Source organism: Canis aureus, chromosome 8, assembly GCF_053574225.1.
Source record: "Canis aureus isolate CA01 chromosome 8, VMU_Caureus_v.1.0, whole genome shotgun sequence".
NCBI lineage: Eukaryota > Metazoa > Chordata > Mammalia > Carnivora > Canidae > Canis > Canis aureus.
The window spans coordinates 66,042,546-66,063,290 of NC_135618.1; the positions used below are offsets into that span (position 1 = coordinate 66,042,546).

Here is a 20,745-nt window from a genome sequence, read left to right on the forward strand (position 1 = left end):
TCTGGAGTCCCAGTATCGAGTCCCGCGTCGGGCTCCCGGCGTGGAGCCTGCTCTACCGAGCATCTATCTATCATACCGAGCATTTATCTATCATAAATAAATAAATCTTAAAAAAAAATAAAGGAAAGCTTTGTATTTTGGCCAGAGCTTTTATTGCCTGCTTTTGAACCCGAGACCCCAAGTTTTCAATTAGCACTAGGCTCCGCAAATTATGCAGCGGATTGTCAGCTTTTTTCTATTTTGTAATTCCTTGCGATTTATTTTCTCATCCTACAGAAATGTTCAGATTTTTTTTTTTTAAGATTGATTGAATTATGATAGAGAGAGAGAGGCAGAGACACAGGCAGAAGGGGAAGCAGGCTCCATGCAGGGAGCCCAATGTGGGACTTGATCCTGGGACCCCAGGACCACGCCCTGGGCTGAAGGCAGGTGCTAACCTGTTGAGCCACCCAGGCATCCCCAAAACACTGATTTCTTAAAATTAAAATTAGGATCTATGATCCAGACGTTTCTTTTTTTTAAGGTTTTATTTATTTATTCATGATAGACATAGAGAGAGAGAGAGAGAGAGAGGCAGAGACACAGGCAGAGGGGGAAGCAGGCTCCATGCAGGGAGCCCAATGTGGGACTTGATCCTGGGACCCCAGGACCACACCCTGGGCTGAAGGCAGGTGCCCAACCGCTGAGCCACCCAGGGATCCCCGAAATGTTCACTTTTTCTCCTAATTCTGCACTCTCTTTCTCAAAGAGAGTCCCCAGAATGGTAAAAACTGCAACTGCCCGGCCGAAGCGGCATGCTTCCGTTCACCCCCAATAACGATCTCATGTCTGAAGCGAACCCATCGCTCATTAATGTTTTATTTTCCCCTTCACTTTTTCATCCAGCAAGCTTGCAAGAGCTCTTAAGAACAGTAGGAAGGTAGGGAAAAATCCCTCACAAGGAAGTATCATTTCAAAAATTAAAGGAAATCGCTGGAACCCGAGGGGAAGACGGAAACCAGTAGGGTGAAGTTGGCCAGGGGTCGGGATCCTGGGAAGGGAGCCCCCCCCCCCGCCCCCCTAAGCGGGCGCTTCGGACCGCGCCTGCGCTGGGCGCGTCCCCTTTAAGGGGCGGGGCTGGGGCGGGGCCAGGCGGCGTCCCGCTCTCCCAGACTCCCCCGCGCGCGCCGGCAGTTCGGCCACGTCCCTGGCCACGTCGCGCCGGCTCTCGCCATCTTCGCCGCTTCCTTTCAGGGGCCGTCGCCGCCGCCGCCGCCGCCGCCGCCTGAGCCGCAGAGCCCCGGGCCGCCGCGCCGACCGCCGCCGCCATGAACATCTTCCGGCTGACGGGGGACTTGTCCCACCTGGCGGCCATCGTCATCCTGCTGCTGAAGATCTGGAAGACGCGCTCCTGCGCGGGTGAGCGGCGGGCCAGGTCCCGGAGAGGCTCGGGCGCCAGGCCGGGTCGCCCCGAGGAGCCGCCGACCTCGGCCGCCCCTCTGCCCGCGGGCCTGCGGCGCCCGACACACCCCCTCGGCCAGCCCGGCGAGCTGCCAGCCCGGCGTGGGGGTGTGTGTGGGGGGAACCCTGCGGCCGCTCCGGGGTGGGCGCCCAGGCCGGGCGGGGTGTCGCGGCGCTGGGCCCAGCTCGGCGCTGGGTCGGCCCCTGAACTTGAGCGGTCGGGGCGGGGCGGGGGAGAGGGCGCCAGCCGGAATGCGCGGGCCTCATTCTGTCTGAAAAGTTTGGATGGGGCGGGGGCCGGGGGAGTCCGGCAGGCTCGCCCCCGGCCTTCGGCTCTGATGGGCGCTGCTCCGCCCGCCTGGGCGCCTGGGCGGCGGGTCCGGAGGTGCTGGGAGCCCGCGAATCAATGGGACGGGAGGGAGGAGGATGGGCAGGCCCGCGGCCCGCTCGGCCTGACGTGGCAGCCAGGCCGGCCCGGGAGGTGGAGCGGGCGCGGGGAGGTCACCCCGCTCCCCACCCAGCCCCTTCGAGCACTGGCCTCTAGGTTAGGGTGTCGGGCCAGGCCTGATTAGAGTGGTGTGGGCTTCACCCCAGCGCTGGGGCCCAGGGGCACGCCCGCCGTGGGAGGGGGTGTGAGGAGGTACCTAAGTAAAATTTTGGGGGGACCGTCAGTGCTGCTTTGAGAAACGAACTAGTTTGTGGAACTCGGGTGCCTCCGTCTAATAACGGGTTCTCTTCAACCTGCGGCGCCGGGGTACCGCCGAGGTCTGATGCGGTCTCCTGTAATTCCTCACTCCACGTCACCAGTGAGTTGGCGACTCCCTCCTCTGGAGTACACATTTCATGCATGCATTGCTGGAAGGCAGTGGGACAGATCTTCCCCAGATAATAGCAGTGAAGTTTTAACATTTCATTACCCCTAAAAGCTTCAGAGTGGCGACTTTTTAGATGATTTCTTAAAATGCAGTGTCTTTAAACGTCTTTTTGATGCCATGGCGTCAGTGAAATAACTTTTGAATTCAAGAGCTTAATTTTCTCAGAGGCAGTAAAAGATGGACCTGGTGGCAGAGATCCCATTTCCCTGATCAGTTTCTAAAGATTTCCACATCTAGAGTAACACTGCACATCACTGACTGTTGTTGTCTTCAGGACTCCCCTGTCTCCCCAGAATATACCTGAGATGGAGGAAGTACGCAAAAACAAAAGAGACCTTTGAGCAATCAAAATGGATGTTACAAAGTCCATGTACTGAAACCAGTGTTGTGTGGCTTGGAGGTGATCTCTCATTTTTGTACATTTTCTGAGAGATTCAGTTGTAAGATTTCCAATTATAGCAAGGTGATTGCAGCAATTGTGATAGCTGACATTTACTAAGTACACTTAGTGTGTACTAGGTAGTGCAGTAAATGGTTTGTATTGCTTATTCCACTTAGTCTTTAAACTGGTCTTAAGAGCCAGGTGCTATCCTCCCCATTCCATGGATCAGGGAACTGAGTTTTAAGGGAGGTGAGGAAATTAGTGGTAGAGCCAGGATTGAAACAAGGAAGCTAACTCACAGTTAAGGATTTTGAATCAGTATCTATTTTGGCCTAAGTACTTTTAGTTTAAACTTTGATGCCAGTTCGGTAGTTTAGGTCATCTTTTTTGTTGCACTCAGGCAAGGTGTGATAGTGTCGTGTCCTGTCTCCCCCCCTCCCCCACATACCCTATTTTATTAAGATATAATTGACATATAACCTTGTATTAGTTTTAGGTGTGTAATGTGATTTGATATGTGTATATATTGTGAAATGACGACCACAATAAGTTTAGTTAACATCCATCACTGCACATAGTTAACCATTTTTTTTTTCTGGTGATGAGAACTTTTAAGATCTACTCTCTTATTAACTTTCAAATATGCAGTATAGTGTTATTGACTGTAGTCATCGTGCTGTACATTGCATCCCCAGGACTTACTGATTTTAAAACTGGAAGTGTATACCATTTGACTACCCATGTTTACCCATACCTCACTCAGAAAGTGTTACTTTTAATCTTGGTTTTTGCTGCGAAATTTTTGTATGAGTCTCTTCATCTTCCCTCATGTGTTTCTCAGAAGCCTGTTTCTGTCAAGTCCTTAAGTGTTGAAGCATACTGTCTTTTAAACACGTATCTAGGGATGCCTGGGTGGCTCAGCAGTTTAGCGCCTGCCTTTGGCCCAGGGCGTGATCCTGGAGTACCTGGATTGAGTCCCACATGGGTCTCCCTGCAGGGAACCTGCTTCTCCTTCTGCCCATGTCTCTGCCTCTCTCTGTGTGTGTCTCTCATAAATAAATAAATAAAATCTTTAAAAATAAATAAACACATATCTAAGATATGGGGAAGAAGCCAGTGCACCAGGTATAGAATTCTTTTTTTTTTTTTTAAGATTTTGTTTATTTATTCATAGAGACACAGAGAGAAGGAGAGAAAGAGGCAGAGACAGAGGCAGAGGGAGAAGCAGGCTCCATGCAGGGAACCTGACATGGGACTCGATCCCGAGTCTCCAGGATCACACCCCAGGCTGTAGGCCCTGCTAAACTGCTGCGCCACCGGGGCTGCCCCAGGTATAGAATTCTTAAGGGAACCCTTGAGTCATATGGAGAAAGTGAGACAGTTTGCTGTTTAGTTTGCTTAATATTCACTATCTGCATATGGGAGATTTAGGAAAATAGAAAATACTTCAGCCAAAATAATAAGGAAGATAAGTAGTTAAGTTCATGTGTATTTGTCTGGTGTTCCTACAGTTAACCTGTACTTATAGGGCATTATTGAACTCTAGTATCTTTATTAGAGTTAGGATCATTTTAGTTCTTAAACATGAGATTTCCTGGTCTTTTAAAAATCAAAACCACTGAGATCATTTATTCAGACTGAAGTGCTAAATTTGATTGGCTGCTTTGTTTTTCCATTCTAAATTATGAAAGTTGTTTAGAGGCCTTTGAAAGAGTAAGAATTTGATATGAGTTTCTCAAATAACTGGAATAAGAGACTTGTACATTCAGGTTGTGTTTCTCACTCTGACAATACTGGTATTGGGAATCATTTTAGGATTTTGGCACCTGTTTTAAACTTGCCTGCAGCTAGAACCAGGGGACTTTGTTCCCTTAGGGTAAGGGATGTGACAGATTAGTGAGGAAGCTGGAGATTCTGTTTTCCTGACCATCTAATTTGAGAATGGCTACCTTAAAGGGCCTGTTTTGAAGTGAGGGCAGAAGAGCTGATCTTGGTGTCGCTGTCTGTGTCTTTCTCTGCCACTGTCGCTACAAAGTGGTGCGCCCACATGAAGTGTGACTTTCTCATATCCCTAAACTGTCACTGCAGCTGGATCCACAGTATGCTCAAGATATGCACTTTATCCTTGTTCTAAACACTGACCTGGATAGCCTTGGGAGAAAAGCCTTGGTTTGTAGATGAAGAACTTCCCAGCAACATTTTTTCTGTAGGCTGGCTGATAGTTATTAATAGTGCTGTATCTATTGTGCTTAAATTACTAGTGGAGTCCTTTTGAGATCCATGACTCCCAGCCACCATCTCCTAGTCTCTCCTCCTCCCCCATCTATTGCTTTGATTGTTGTTAGCTGTTGTTATGTGGGTTGTGTTGACTTTTTGTCCTTCCAAACAAGACAGGAACATATAGTGTCCCCTGCATTCCTCATAATTGGACAACTTATAATTTTGAAGTATAGAATCTCATCTTTTATTATGATCATTGAGAATTCAAGAAGCTTCTGTATCACAGCTTCCTCTTGGTAGCAGCTGTCACCTCTACTCTTTTGAGTGCCAGTCTGTTGACTAATTGTTGCTCTCAAACATCTACTGACCATGCATTGTGTGCAAGGCCCTGAGGACACAAGAGCAGCACCTTGTGCCTATCAAAGTCTCTGTTTCAAGAAAGTTGCAATTTATTTGAAATAATAAGAAATACATAAAAAATTAAAAAAAATAAAAGGTATTAAATATTAAACCATGTAGGCAGTAAATCTTGTGGATGTGAAGTGGCTTGGAGGATCCCAGGGAAGGCCCCTTGACTTCCCAGCAAGGTGTATATAAGACCTCTGTAAGAAAAGTCTGAAACTTTGTTGATTGACACAGAAGATGACCTGACCTAATGTATCTTCATAACCATGGTCCTGCATAGGACCAGGTAGGCTGGTAAGGAAGCAAGATGATTCATCTCCCGAAATGAAGTCACTGATTTAGAATATCATCAAAGTTAAAAGACAATAACCTGAGAGAAATAATCTGTAATATATCTAAGTGACAAAAAGTTAATATGCATAATTAAATACTCCTATAAATAAAAAAAGGGTAGAAAAATGCGCAAAGTTGGCAGTTCACAGAAGAGTAACAGAAGGCTCATTAAGCATGAAAGCATGCCCAGCCTTACTAATAGTTAGGAACTGGGATAATAAAATGGCAATGCATACCATTATTTCCTTACTGGGTGAAAAAAGAGGTTTATAACATCTAACATAGGCAAGGATGTGAAAGGGCATTCTCCTTTAGTGTTAGTATGAAAATTGGCACAGCCTTTCTAGGGGAAATCTGACTGTTTAGCAATTTGATGTTCATATGTTTTATCCTAGCAAAGGATATCCTAGCAAAGGGCATCAAAACCACAGAAACCGCCACATATGTGAATAAACTGTCTATGGGTATAAAGATATTCTTGTACCTAAATAAGTACAAAACACTGTTTATAGGTAAAAAGATGTTTGTAGTATTCATAAAAACAAAAGTTGTAAACAACCCAAATATCTGTTAATAGAGTGGTTGCTCAAATGTGATATGGTTATACTATAGAACACTATGCAACCTTTAACAAGAAAGAGCTAGAAGTATTAACAGGAGAAGATATCTGAGAGGTTGAGTTTAAAAAAGCAAATTGAAGGGGCTCCTAGGTGGCTCAGCTAGTTAAGTGTCTGCCTTCAGCTCAGGTCATGATCCCAGGGTTCTGGGATTGAGCTTCCTGCTCAGTGGGGAACCTGCTTCTCCCTCTCCCTCTGCTGCTTCCTGTGCTCTCTCTCAAATATGTAAAATCTTTACCAAAAAAAAAAAGGTAAAGCAAAAGATTATATGGCTCCATTTTCAGAGCAAATATATGCAGGTACATATACAAGCATATATACAGAAAGGAGTTTTTTAAAAGCCTGGAAAGTTGCACTTATTTATTTATTTTAAAGATTTTATTTATTCATGAAAGGCACAGAGAGAGGCAGAAACATAGGCAGAGGAAGAAGAGGCTTCCTGCAGGGAGCCCAGTGTGACACTCAGTCTCATGACCCAGGGACCACAACCCTAGCCAAACGCAGACACTCAAACACTAAGCTACCCAGGTGTCCCAGGAAAGTTGCATTTAAAACAGGGGTGGGAGAGTTGTTAAAAAGTCATTTTGAACAACAACAAAAAAAAAAAGTCATTTTGTTTTTATTCCATATATTTTAGCCCAGTTAGAATTTTTAATTAAATAGCATGGATTTCTTTGAAAGCAAGAAGAAATAGCAAATCAGTACATAATAAGAGCTGTCATTTATCAAGCATTTGTAGTGTGGCAGGTATAGTATAAAGCACTTTTTCTCTAATGGTCCCACAAAGTTGTCATAATTTGTCCCCATTTGACAGATGCAGAAAGTGAGGTTTGGCAGTCGGGAGAGAGGGCAATGTATGTAATGGGCCCAGGCTTAACTCTGTTCCTGGGCTGAGCTTAAACCCAGTTTGTCTACCTCTGGAGCTTCTTTTTCCCTAAGTAACAAAAGTTGTGTTACGAGTTAGTTCCTATTAGGCTGCTGGTTCCAGGGAAAGTTAATGGACTTTAGGAGAATATCCATAAGACAATGGCTTGGAGCATGGTTCCTGGGGCCCTTGTTGAATGCTGCCTTATTGACAGTGCAGAATGTTCTGGTGGTCTAACCTGGGGGGGAGGGGGGGCTTACAGCTCACCTGTTACCAGAACAAAAATAATTAATGGAAAGCTTTTCTGTTTGATCAAGGGTTCTTTTCTATAAACCACTGGGAATATAAGAAATCCAACTTTAACCTGCAGTGTAATTTAAAGTAATATATACTGTAGTGTATAGTTGTAGGATTTTATTAAACCTAACTTGGGGGATCCCTGGGTGCCTCAGTGGTTTAGCGCCGCCTTTGGCCCAGGGCATGATCCTGGAGTCCCGGAATCGAGTCCCACATCGGGTTCCTTTGGAGCCTGCTTCTCCCTCTGCCTGTGTCTCTGCCCCTCTCTCTCTCTGTGTCTCTCATGAATTAAAAAAAAAAAAAAAAAAAAAAAGAACAAAAAACAAACAAAAAAAAACCCTAACTTGGCCCAATGGGGAAAGATAGGAATGGTGTTAGGTTTAATGACTGATTTCTATTTAACATGTTATACTCCTTAATACAGATATTTGGTGCATTTGGTATTGGGATGGCTCTTTTAGAAACATTCAGGATGAGTATTCTTGAGAGCTTGTTACCTGCTAGCCTTTACATGCTTTGATCTCAAAACAGGGAGAAAGTGACTGTGGGACCCCTCAGGCTTTGCAAGAGGTTCTCCCCCTTTAAGGAGATTCCTGCCTCTGCCTGCTCTGGGGTCCCTGCCATCTTGTGAAGACAAGAAAATTTTTCTCTCTTAAGGGAAAAAGCTGCTGCTTGGTAATCAGGATCCTAGACCAGGAAGAATAGGGTAGAACTGAATAAGCAAACTTATATTTCCAGCATGTTCTTTACATGGATTCTGTACCACAAGACAAGCTGCAGGCCACATGCTGCCTGTCTCTCTTTCCCTCTCCTGCTCAGAGGGCTCTTCTACCCTCTGGTTAGCAGTAAATTAGGGCAGAACCCAAAGAACATTGCCTATTTACAGTCATAGAGGCACAGTATGACTTAGAAACTCTTTGGAAATGTTATCCCAAAATACCACAAAATGAGAATTTACCCCATGACATGAAAATAAAATGAATTCTATCTTTTTTTTTTTTTTTGGACCATTTGTTCATTCATTTGGCAGATATTTTCTTAGCCCTGCTGTGTGTCAGGCCTAGTGCTGAGCACTGAGAATACAAAATGGGTAAGACATGACCCCAGCCTTTGGAGATCTCAGTGTCTGTTGGAGAAGAAGGAAGACAGGCAATCAGATAATCGCAGTGTATTTTATAAGACCATAATAGGAGCTAGGGCAGCAGCTGGTGGGGAGTAATTCCCATTATATACTTGCTGAATGAATAAACATCACCAAGGGAGGGTGTCTTCAAAGACGATTTCCCAGAGTGAAGTGATATGTGATTTGGGTCCCAAAGGGAGTGGTAAAAGCAATATGATAGTCCTGGGTTTTTAATTTGGGAATGCTGAAAATGAAAAATTACAAATCTGACTCCCAAAGTTCCATTAGAATAAACCCCTTATAACAAATTTGCCTGCATGTACCCTGTAATTTTTTGTTTAAAATATTGGAAAGAACCAGATGGTAAAGGATCTGGGAATTTCTCTCTCAAAGCTTCAACAAGTATCAGATGTGAACTGCATGCTCCCTATCCTTTTCCTCTTCATCTTGTCTTTCTCTTTCTCTCCCGTGTCTCTATGTGAATGGCAGCCTCATTATTTTTCTTTAGAACATTGATCTCTCTGATAAGAAAAATAACTCCCTGTTACTGGGGAAGACTGGAAGGAGCAGACTGTCTGTATCTCCACCTTTGACCCTTAAAATTGGTTGCTATTGATAGATCCAGAAGAGAGTCAACTTTTTCTTCAGATTCTGTTTTGGTGGTTTTGTGAATAGACTAGAACTGTAGTTATTCATACGGAGAAAGTAACATTCTTGTCCAGGCTTTTACAAGCTGCAGAATTGTTTTATAAGATATCATTTAAAAACAATGTGATTTTCGGGGATTCCTGGGTGGCTCAGCAGTTTGGAGCCTGCCTTCGGCCTGCGGCGTGATCCTGGGGTCCCTGGATTGAGTCAGGCTTCCTGCATGGGACCTGCTTCTCCCTCTGTGTCTCTGCCTCTCTCTCTCTCTCTCTCTCTCTCTCATGGATAAATGAGTAAAATTAAAAAAAATAATAATAAAATTAAAAATGATTTTCATGTTATGTATGAGTGTTGCCAGTAATATGGTGCAGTGACATTTCTGCTAAATACATGCTTGCTTAAATATTTAATGGTGTGAAGTTTGCAACATAGAGGAAGGTGGGTGGGTTCTGATGTGTAGTAAGATTCAGTTTCTTTAATGAATTCACTCAATCTTCTGAAACCCATAGTTCACATCCTTTGTCACATAAATATTTGGCCAAATATAGATGTCAAAAAAGCTGAGTGTACATACTATGTGACCTTCAATACCTACCCCCAACCCCCAATGGAGTCTCCACATCCTTAAATGACGCTCTGGAGGTAGACTGGTGGTTGGCAGTAGAAGCAGATTAAAAAAAAAAAATTATTTTTTTTAAAGACTATTTTCTTTTGAGGACTGACTATAGTAGTAGATTCCCACCCTTTTGTTGCCATAGCATCCATAGCAACATTTTTATGGCTGTGTGATGAATCTAAGAGATGGAATTTTTAAAAATCTTAACATGCTGCCCTCACAAAATCAGTCACCTTGGGAGGCCGTACCACCACTCCACAGGGTTACCGCTCACTCTTACCTGAAGCAGTGCAGTGTTCCTCACTGAGTTCCTCATCTCCTTAATCAGGTTAGACCCCAACACGATGAAGGATTTGTCTTCATGAGATATATTGTTTTAAAGTGGAAAGAAGGATGCTAAAGGTAGCAGACAAGTTATAACACTAAATACCAGCAGAATTGGTGAAATTATTTTTGTCTAAAGTATATATTTGAAAAATACAATGTTCAGGGGCCCCTGGGTGGCTCAGTCAGTGTCCAACTCTTAATTTTGGCTCAGTTCCTGATCTTGGAGTTGTGATTGAGCCCTGTGCTCAGGGTAGAGCCTGCATGGTCCTTCTCCCTCTGCTCCTCCCCCACTAGTGTATGCACGCGCTCTCTCAAAAATAAATAAAATCTTTTTTAAAAAAGAAAAATATAATGTTCATTCGAACAGTACACATCCTGGTATATTGATTGGCACTGGCATAATTAAGGCACTTTCCCATAGTCACCCAGCATGATAAGACTGCAGAGCTGTTAGACCCTCTCCAAAGAAGCATGTTCAGGAATGCTAAGTGAAAAGAAAACTAGAGCTGCTGTCATTTTGGAGTCACCCCAGACATCAGCCTTTGACCCTGGAGCCCACTTGTCCTGTCTCCACTTCCTGCAGTGTTCTCTGCAGGAAGCACTCAGCTCCTCTAAGAGAGGCTTTTCTAATACTTTCCTTTTGTTTCTTTAGGTATTTCTGGAAAAAGCCAGCTTCTCTTTGCACTGGTCTTCACAACTCGTTACCTGGATCTTTTTACTTCATTTATTTCATTATATAATACATCTATGAAGGTATGGTATGGCATCCAATGGAATGCATTTTATACATAATTCACAGGCCTATGGAAACTATTAAGTTGATGTCAGTTGTACAGTTAAACATTTTCTAGAATAATGTCTAAACATGCTGTTCTAGACCTAAGCACTTTTAGACCACCTTGTACAAAGAAGTGGGGATAGTGTTATCATTAAGCACATTTTCTGTTTCAGAGTATCTGTTTAATTGAAGTGCTTTGCAGTTAGAGATTTTTTAATCTTACATTCCTTGAGTATGATAAACCTCTAAAGCTCTTGATAACCCTGTAAGAAAGAGAGATAACTATTATGTTTCAAGCAGGGAAATTACAGACTCACTGGGAAATCCAGCAGGTTGGTTCAGAACAAGGACTGGAAGCTTAGCTAGGCTCCTCGCTGCAATACCTCGTTTTGCTCTTGTGGGAGAGATTATGTATAGACTTCGACTTCTTTTCTTTTTTTTTCATGCTAAATCCATGTTTCTGGAACTTTTTTGTGTGCCATCTTTAGTACTTTTGCTATGCCTAAATAACATCTGTACCATAATTTTCTCAATGTGTTTATAAAACCTTTTAACTTTCTTAAGCATTAGTATCCATGGCTTTGGTGTCCTTCTATTTTTCTAAATCCACATTAAAACAAACTTGTAATTATTAAAATGCAAGATGTTTGTGTACCATCTCACATCTTGTGGACTACTGGGGGTGCATGCTCTCTACTTGCTGAGGCCTCAGTTTCCCAGAGTCATTGAACTTACATTTATTGAGCACCCGCAGTGGTGGGTACTTCCCTAGGATTGAAGATAAGGCAGAAAACGAGCAGAAGTCTTATTAAGTTTCTGGTTGGGGAGAGTAGACCAATCATCCCAATCGATACTTAGTGAGTGATAGCAGTTTGTGATGAGTGCTAAGAAGTATGGGGGGAAAGAAAAAGAAGTATGGGGCTCTCAGGGTGTGCAGTAGAAGTCTCATTTCTTTCATTCATTCGTTCTACATAGTTTACTGAGCACCTGTGTATGTGGGGGGGGACAGTGTTGTAGGCACTTGATTATTGGCACACCTGATAAAGTCAAGTTTAAGCTGAAGCCTATTTGGTGTGGTATTTAAAAAGCGTTTTTCATAAACACGGATCAAAGTAGACAAAACCATATTTGGGTCTGTGGTCTTTACTAAAAAACTAATTTGAGTTGCCTGTAATCATTTCATTCTTCATTACTAAGTGACCAGGGCCTAGTAATCAGGAAATAATTAGCTTACTTAAAACCGGTAGGTCCCTGCTTATTGTCCAGGCAAGTCAAAACTGCAGATATTACTAGTGTGTAAGCAGAAATCCTCCTCCGTTTTCCTTGGGATACCTAGCTTTCAGAGGAATCCTTCTTGCTTGGTTCTAATTTCCAAGCACATCCTGAAAATCAGAGGAGTGACAGCCAAGTTTTATGTGCTCATTGCCTTTTTTTTTTTTTTTTTTTTTTAATTCATGAGAGCCAAAGGGAGAGAGGCAGAGACCCAGGCAGGGGGAGAAGCAGGCTCCATGTACGGAGCCTGATATGGGACTTGATCCCCGGGTCCCCAGGATCACACCCTGAGCCGAAGACAGACGCCAAACCACTGAGCCACCCAGGTGTCCCTACTCATTGCTTTGACTTTAAATGCACAGCACTGGTGAGAGGAGAGAAGCAGCTGCTTACCCCAGTGGCCATAAGACCTTTATGAACCAATCTTGGCTGGCTGTAGTCCGGGCGCTGGGGAAGGACCCCCACAAACATGTGCCTTGGCTGGATGTTCTGCTGGAGGAGACTTTGTGTATAAATGTATATATGTTGTGTTGATACCTGTAGATTGTATGTTATTTATATATATGTATACATATCTATATGGAGAGAACTCTAACCATATATTAATTTTTTTTTTTTAGTAGTTGGTATATGGGTATAACCAACAATTTTAGTACCTTGTCAACTATGTATTTGCAAATATAACTTCATGATGAGGTACCAGGGATAGTTTAGTTATTTTGTCTTTAGACATATGAGGGCTTGATGATTGCTCTCATTTTCCTAATAAGTTATTTGCCCAAATGTTTTCCTAATTAAGTTTCACGAGGTGGTTTTCCTAAGGAGTGGTATCGGGTAGCCCAGCTGATATCCCATTTCTTTCCATTCAGAGGCTAAAGCTGCCCTTTGATTCTTGTGTGTAAAATTCTGCATTCTGAAAATTGCTATAATTTCAGAATAACAGACTTTTCCTTTGGTGTTTGACCTTTTGAATATGAAAGGACATGACTTGATTGTAAGCCTTTAAACGACTGTACTGCTATGTGAGCTCCCTCGTAGGCGTCAGTGTTTCACAAGTTATCCCTTATTTTTGGTTTGCTGTCATATGCTACCAGACAAAATTTCATAGAAATGATCTGAATGTTCTGTGTTAAAGTAACACACTATAAGTAAAAGTGATCATTGTAGAGTTAAATGTGAGCTATGTTGTATCTTCTATTTAGAAAAGCCCTAGCTGGGGGCACCTGGGTGGCTCAGTCATTTAAGCCTCCAACTCCTGGTTTTGGCTCAGGTCCTGATCTCATGGGTCGTGGAATCGAGCCCTGAGTTGGGCTCCCTGCTCGATGGAGAGTCTTTTCAAGATTCTCTCCCTCTGCCCCTCCCCTCACTCTCTTTCTCCCTCTCTCTTACAACTAAATAAATCTTTAAAAAAGGAGGGGTGCCTGGGTGGCTCAGTGGGTTAAGCATCTGCCTTCAGCTCGAGGCATGATCCTGGGGTCCTGGGATTGAGCCCCATGTTGGGCTCCCTTCTCAACAGGGAGCCTAGTTCTCCTTTTCCCTTCTGCTCATGTTCTTTCTCTCTCAAATAAATAAAGTCCTAAGGAAAAAAAAAAAGGAAAGCACTAGCTAAGAAATAGCATCGTGCTGGAGGGAGGTGCACTGGTTGAACTGCATTGAACTATGTGTTCTTTTTTTTTTTTTCTTAAGCTGCTGCTAATAGTTTAAACTGAGGTTAATAATATATAATAATTAATAATACATAATACATTATTTAACATATGATCCAGCAATCCCATTCCTAGGTATTTACCCAAGAGAAATGAAAACTTAGGTTCACATGAATGTCTGTACATAAATGCTCATAGCAGCTTTATCTGCCATCCCCCAAGCTAGAAACAACCCACCTGTCCTTAAGCTAGTGCGTGGATGAGCAAACTGTGGTATACCCAAACAGTAAACTGTTCAGCAGTAAAAAGGACTGCTTGTTAATACACACAACAACGTGGTTGGATTGAGAATCCATTATGTTGCTTTTAAGGGCTTCTGGGGGGCTCAGTCAGTTAAGTGCCTACGGCTCACGTCATGGTTCTGGGGTCCTGGGATTGAGCCCCACGTTGGGCTGCTTGCTCAGCGGGGAGTCTGCTTCTGCCTCTCCACTCTGATTTTGCTCTTGCTTGGCTTTTCTCTCTCAAATAAATAAAATCTTTAAAAAAGTGGGGGGAGCATTACGCTGCTTGAAAGAAGCCAGTCTTAGGGGGACATACGATACAATCTCATTATTTGGCATTCTGGAAAAGGCAAAAACTGCAGGGACCAAGAATAGATCAGTTATCAAAAAGAGGAAGAAGAATAGATCGGTTTCCACTAGAGGTTGGGCCTGGGGAGAGGGCTTGACTACAGAGGGGCAGGTCTGAGGGAGGTGTTTAGGTGTCACTTGATAAGACTATTCTGTGTCTCAGTTGTGATGGTGGTTATATGACTTATAGAACTCTCTATTCCCCAGAAGCAAACTTTATTGTATTTAAGTTTCAAAACAAAAAAAGCTAAGAAAAAAAATCATGCCTTTCTGAGCATATGGATGATGTAGAAAGCCAAGGGAGTTGGAACTGTTGTAAAATATGGATGACCTGGTGCTTTTCTTCTGTCTTTAGCTCATCTACATTGCCTGCTCCTATGCCACGGTGTACCTGATCTACATGAAATTTAAGGCAACCTACGATGGAAATCATGATACCTTCCGAGTGGAGTTTCTGGTGGTCCCTGTGGGAGGCCTCTCCTTTCTAGTCAATCATGATTTCTCTCCTCTGGAGGTTAGTGAAGAGATTATTTAGGGAAATAGACGTGTTTGCAGATAATGTGGGTGGTTCTGATTTGTTTTTTTGATTTGACAAGCTTCTGGTGCAGCATATACCCTATTAGGTCTAAATAAATCACAGACAGGAGTTAAGCTTCCAGGTATTTGGGCATCTGCTGACAGATTATTGCTGGATTCTCCTCTAGAGAATGAACCAGGCTTCTGTGGTAGCAAACATAGTGCCTTGCCTGTGCAGGTGCTTCAAGAGCACCTAGCTTTGTTTCCTTTTCATGTAGGGGAGTTGCATGTTGATGCTGCGTGCAAATCCCCTAAGCAGTGTTGCTACACTGCTGGTATTTAGAAGAGTGGTTTGTTTGCATGGTGCCCTGTACTCCACAGAGCAGCAGCCTGCTCCTGGATGCCTAACCCTTCCCTTAGCATCTTGGGGAAGCTGCTGGTCGTGGATTCAGAACACTCCCAGAACTACCTGCAAGGCTTACTGTGTGAATCAAGTGCCATTGTTAGGCAGAATGTTTGCATGATTACAATTCCCATTACTTACCCTTTGATTTAACCACACCAAAAAAAGCCTAAAGAATAAGAGAGATGATGTAAATATTGAGATAGTCCGTGAAGGAGACCCAAGTGGTAAGGAAAAGCAGCAGTGGGAGAGCTGTCAGCCTCATTCACCCTGGCAGTGAGCAGCGTTCATCCAGGACCCTAGATTCGGAATGGGACAAACTTATCCAGGAGAAACATCTGTGTAGATTCATGGAAAAATGTACCAGGAAGGAGATGTTGGAGAGATGGCTAACGAAAATTCACAGAAGCAAGAGTGTCTGGGTTACCCAGCTTGTCAGTGGAGTGTTGTGCCTCTTCAATGTAGCTCAAGTTTCTGTAATTCATTAAATTGGTGAGCTGCCATGCTTGATGCTCCGATGCCCAGACTCCTCACTTTTTGTGCTGCTCCACAATAAAGCAAGAATATGTCCTATGAACTCATGGTGGGTACTGGGTGCTAATGAAGCCTGTGGTTACTCTTACAGATTTTGTGGACCTTCTCCATCTACCTGGAATCTGTGGCTATCCTCCCTCAGCTCTTCATGATCAGCAAGACAGGGGAGGCGGAGACCATCACCACCCACTACCTGTTTTTCCTGGGCCTCTACCGTGCTCTGTATCTGGTCAACTGGATCTGGCGCTTCTACTTCGAGGGCTTCTTTGACCTCATTGCTGTGGTGGCTGGCGTTGTCCAAACGATTCTATACTGCGACTTCTTCTACTTGTATATTACAAAAGGTACCTCAGGCTGCCTCCTCCCTGCTTTGTTCCTACAGCCATGTGTTTTTAGGAGCTCTCCAGCCCAGCATGCTCCTAATCTGGCACTAGCCCATAAAGCAAAACTGGTTTCAGGAAAACATTTTAATGACTGTCAAATAAAATTCTGGGTGTTTTCCTTTTTTTTTCTGTAGCTTCATTGTTTTTCCATAATAGGATGTTTTTATTGTAAGAAATTTAATCAGCTTTTATAACTCTGAATACGTGATCTTTTTGTAGTTGATGAGCATAATGATTGGGTGTTCACGCAGTTGTGTGACAATGTGCCTCCTCAAACCTTGTTACGACCTTGGCATATTATCCATCTGACGTAAAAAATAATAATTCTGAAAATAATCACTTGAAACCCTACCACTCAGAGATGATCGTAATGTTTCAGTAAATGTAATTCCAGATATGTCTATACATATACACAGGTAAATGATTAAGCTGTACATGCTGTTCAATAATCTGGGTTTTTTTTTTTTCCCCCACTCACATTTTTTCAAGTCTGTTGATAGAAATCTACATAGTTTTCAGTGGCCGTAGACTATTTCATTTTGTGTATTACCATAATTCACTCCCCCCCCTCCTCATGGGTATTCAGACTGATTTGCTGGTATTAAAATCCAGTGCTTGGGGCATCTGGGTGGTTCAGTTGGTTAGGCATTCCACCCTTGATTTCGGCTCAGGTCATGACCTTAGGGTTGTGAGATTGAGCCCTGCATCAGGCTCTGTGCTAAGGGTGGAGTCTGCTCAAGACTTTCTCTCTCTCTCTCTCTCTCTGTCTCCTCTTCCTCTCCCTCCCGCTCTCTCCCTCCCCCTCACTTGTGTGCATGCTCTCTCTCTCAAAAAAATTTTTGAAAAAAAACCAACAAAAACAGTGGCTAAATCAGTATCCTTGTATGTGTATATTTTCATATTTATATGAATATAGGACATGCGAACATCACAAAGACTTGATGAAAACTGTGGTCCTTGTTAAAAAAAAGGCATATTTATGCATGTGCACACAAATAAATATAGTTTTAGGGGATTCAGGAACCCTGTAACCCAACCACAGTCTCAGGCTAAAAACCCTTGCTATACAGTATAATTTCTAATGATGGAATTGGTAGGTACAAGGGCATATATATCTTATATCTATTTTAACATCCAAAATTTCGTAGATCTCTCTGTACATATTAACAGTTATATTTTAATGTATGTTGATTAGGTGAGAAAGTAATGATAAAACACTGCTATGAACTTAGTGACAAGTTCAGTTGAATTTGTGTTTTTTAAATTCAATTGCTGGGACATGGAGGTACATGAAAGAAATCCCAGTATATGTGTACATGACATATTCATATTTCAGAAGTTTGTTTTTTGACACCAAAATCAAATGACTTTTGGTGCCAAAGACTTATTTCCTTGTACCTTCCTCTGTAGTGTCTTGAGGTGACAGATCTCTAGGAGCAGGAAGAAGGAAACTACAAGCTTGTCAATACCAATAACCTTTTTTTCTTTTTTTAATACCAATAACCTTTTATTTTCTTTTCCTCTCTTTAAAATTCTAGTACTCAAGGGAAAGAAGCTCAGTCTGCCCGCGTAAGTGCCAAAGACCATCACCAGCATCTGTCCTTCAGGGTGCTCGGACAGAATTCTTACCACAGCAAAGGCACAAGATGCTTGATACGGAAAATCAGAAACTTAACTCTTTTGTTGCAGATAGTCATCAGTGGCTCTGTAAGAACCCAGAGGAAAAGAACCAGAAGGTTTCTGTTAAATGCATCTTGCCTTATCTTTTTTTATTACTATGTACAAAGATTTTTTTACACAAAGAAACTTAATGCTGTATTAATAAATTCAGTGTGTAGCTTCAATTGGAGTAGTTCCAAAAGTGAAGATTTTGTGAGGAATAAGTGCAAACTTTTTTTTTAATTCTTTGAAATTGTTGATTCTTTGTGTCTGCAATGAAATTGTACTCCTTGACAGTTGATAGATTATATATTCTTCCATCTATCAAACTTGCATTCCACTATATTTATTTTTGCCAAAAGATGAGTTTTATTTGTTTGAAATCTGAGACACTATGTTCAAATTGGTCTATCTTTGTTCAAATTTCTTCCCACCTAATGTGGAAATCCTTCCTTGGACATCACACTACATGTAAGGCTGGTAAGGATGACTCACACAAGCTTATGGTTTTCATTACCAAAATTTTCAGATTCTGAATGTAGATGGAGTCTCGTTTAAGAGTCACCAAAGGTGCCTGCCCCCCTTTCCTGCTAAGAAGAGTCCCTTTGAGACTGTCCCAAGAGTGTCAGAGAACTCAGTGGGCAGGGGTTCTGGTCTGCTTGCCATCTAGGTGTGGGATGTGAGGGACATTAATGATTATGTTGAATCTAGGCTCTACTCCTCTGAGGAATGGAACACAAGGTAGTCACCTATCACTTAAATTTACAATTCCAAAAGATTACTACAACCATGTCCATGCTCAGATTCAAATGGTTTTTCATATCACTTTCGGGTAGTAAAATGATTTACATTTTTTTCTTAATTGGCAGCACCAATTGCCATTCCTTACACTCTTTGATTTGTTTTTGTTTTGTTTTGTTTTTACTGAGCTCTTGCATGATTTATCTTGTGTTACCATCCTAAATAAACATTTTATTAAATGTAGAATAAATTGTCTTATTTTGGGGGGGGGATGAATTAGGCTTTTGGAACATCCTACGTCAGGATGATTTTTTCATTTTCCGATTGGCAACAAAAGCTCTATATAGGGCCGCAAACATTTATCGTTCACAAATCAATCTAAAAGTTTCTGTATTTTGAGGGAAAATTGAAAATTTTCCTCCTAATTTTGCCATTTTATTGATTTGCTACATTTTTTTGATTTATGCAAAAGCATATGACTTTGTTTTTCTCTGATGCGCCATAAATGTTAAAGTGTTGAATACTAACAGTGCTTACTACAAGAAGGATGTAGTATTTTTGCTTGCTGCATTAAAATATCTTATGGAAGAAGGGAGCAAGATGGGTTTTATTTTTATCTAATATGTCTCTTAACATCTTTCTAAATTGGCAGTGTGACTTGCACAGTTGAACCTCTTGTCTTTATCTCTCATTTCCACACACACCCCACCCCCCCCCATACCTCATGGTTGTCCTTTTGTGTATCTGTCTTTCTAGCATTCTAGTCTTGGTTTAGTTTCTGTTTTCATCCTCCTTGGAAGATTCTGAGAGTGTGGAGGAAGGATGGGAAATCTCAGTATAGGTGGAGCAGCCTGCTGCCCACACTGGGGGCAGGGTGGTGGGCTCACACTGTTTCTGTGCATGTAAATCGAACACAAGCTGGGATCATTATGGGAGAGCACAGTGCAGATGACAGGGATCTGGGACCTCAGCAGGCTGCCTGACTGAAGGCATCGATCTGAAGTATCAGTGTCTCCTCTGGTCATCCTGCCCACGTAAAAGTGAAACTGGCTAAGATGTTACCACCATTTTGTAGTCAACCAGGATGACATCATGATAAACAGGGTGGCTGAGTGGGAGTGCAGGACTGGGGCAGCGTCCTCACACATGTAGGGGTAAAGGCCTTGTATAATGCGCCTTATGAAGCACTGTTTCAGAGTTCCTTTCATTTCAATAAAGATTATCAGGTAATTAATATTTTTATCCACCTGTTTTATTTGTGTGAATTTTTTTTTCATGAAAGCATGAGGAGAAATAAAGTTAACAAATTTGCCCATTAAGTGGGTTTAAGTTGGCTGCTTACTGACACCAGTGTCAATAACATTTCCTGCTTCCTTCCAGGCTGCTCAGGAAAGGAGTAGGTAGAGAAATAGCTGAGGGGAAGAGAGAAGGTTGCAGGTAGAAGGCCTTGGGAGAAGATCCAGGCCTGCCTTTTCAAAGATGCCACTAGTTTGGACGACTTCCTGGAAAGATTGCTTTTCAATAGAAATCATGAATGCTTGGTGGGAATCCTGTGTAAGAAAAGTTCAAGCTGTGGAGTCAGCCTTGTGTTAGGATTCATGGCTCCTCACACCCTAGCTCCATGAGCCTCCATCTCCGTTATTACCTGCAGAGACTTCCACCACAGGACTTTTGCAAGTTGTGAATGGCCCATATTGATGAAGCTCGAAATAGAGCTTGATGCACACACACACATCTAGAGCTCGGCACCTTTGGCCCTCCTCCCCCTCCCCCTGGGCTTAGTTTGGGACAGCTGCCCCGAAAGCTGGCTGGAAAACACTTCGGGCAGGAGTCCTCATGACCTATATGATGACATAGGTCAAATTTGCCCTAGTTGGGAGAGTGATGCAACTATAGACATTCACTGCTAAGTCCCTTCCCAAAACTACCTGAGTGACTAATTGGGTGGGAGCTTCAGGTGCGGTTTCTCTGTGCACTTCGCCCTCTAGTGACTGAATGGGGAATTAGCAAGGAACCCACATTAGCAAGGTTCTCACTCC

The 20,745-nt window shown here is 42.8% G+C and overlaps 1 protein-coding gene and 1 non-coding gene across 3 annotated transcripts; both read left to right on the forward strand.

The window, feature by feature from the left end:
- Nucleotides 1-1,168: 1,168 nt before the first annotated feature.
- Nucleotides 1,169-19,940, forward strand: KDELR2 (KDEL endoplasmic reticulum protein retention receptor 2). 2 transcript variants are annotated; one of them, XM_077907740.1, is made up of 5 exons: nt 1,178-1,398; nt 10,798-10,898; nt 14,826-14,984; nt 16,015-16,267; nt 17,845-18,013. In XM_077907740.1, the coding sequence occupies exons 1-5, from the start codon at nt 1,308-1,310 to the stop codon at nt 17,877-17,879; spliced, it is 639 nt and encodes a 212-aa protein (XP_077763866.1). In that variant the 5' UTR covers nt 1,178-1,307; the 3' UTR covers nt 17,880-18,013. The 2 variants fall into 2 exon arrangements, with proteins under 2 accessions (XP_077763867.1, XP_077763866.1); XM_077907741.1 differs by lacking the exon at nt 16,015-16,267 and having other exon boundaries at nt 1,169-1,398; nt 17,845-19,940.
- On the forward strand, nt 16,514-16,617 carry LOC144319839 (small nucleolar RNA U13). Its single transcript, XR_013385548.1, has one exon. It is a non-coding gene; the product is annotated as a small nucleolar RNA U13 (small nucleolar RNA).
- Nucleotides 19,941-20,745: the final 805 nt, after the last annotated feature.

Coding starts and splice junctions, on each gene's coding strand:
- KDELR2 (XM_077907740.1), top strand. CDS start 1,308: ATGAACATCTTCCGGCTGACGGGGGACTTGTCCCACCTGGCGGCCATC. Junction 10,899..14,825: donor TATATAATACATCTATGAAG/GTATGGTATGGC, acceptor TTCTGTCTTTAG/CTCATCTACATTGCCTGCTC. Junction 14,985..16,014: donor ATGATTTCTCTCCTCTGGAG/GTTAGTGAAGAG, acceptor TTACTCTTACAG/ATTTTGTGGACCTTCTCCAT.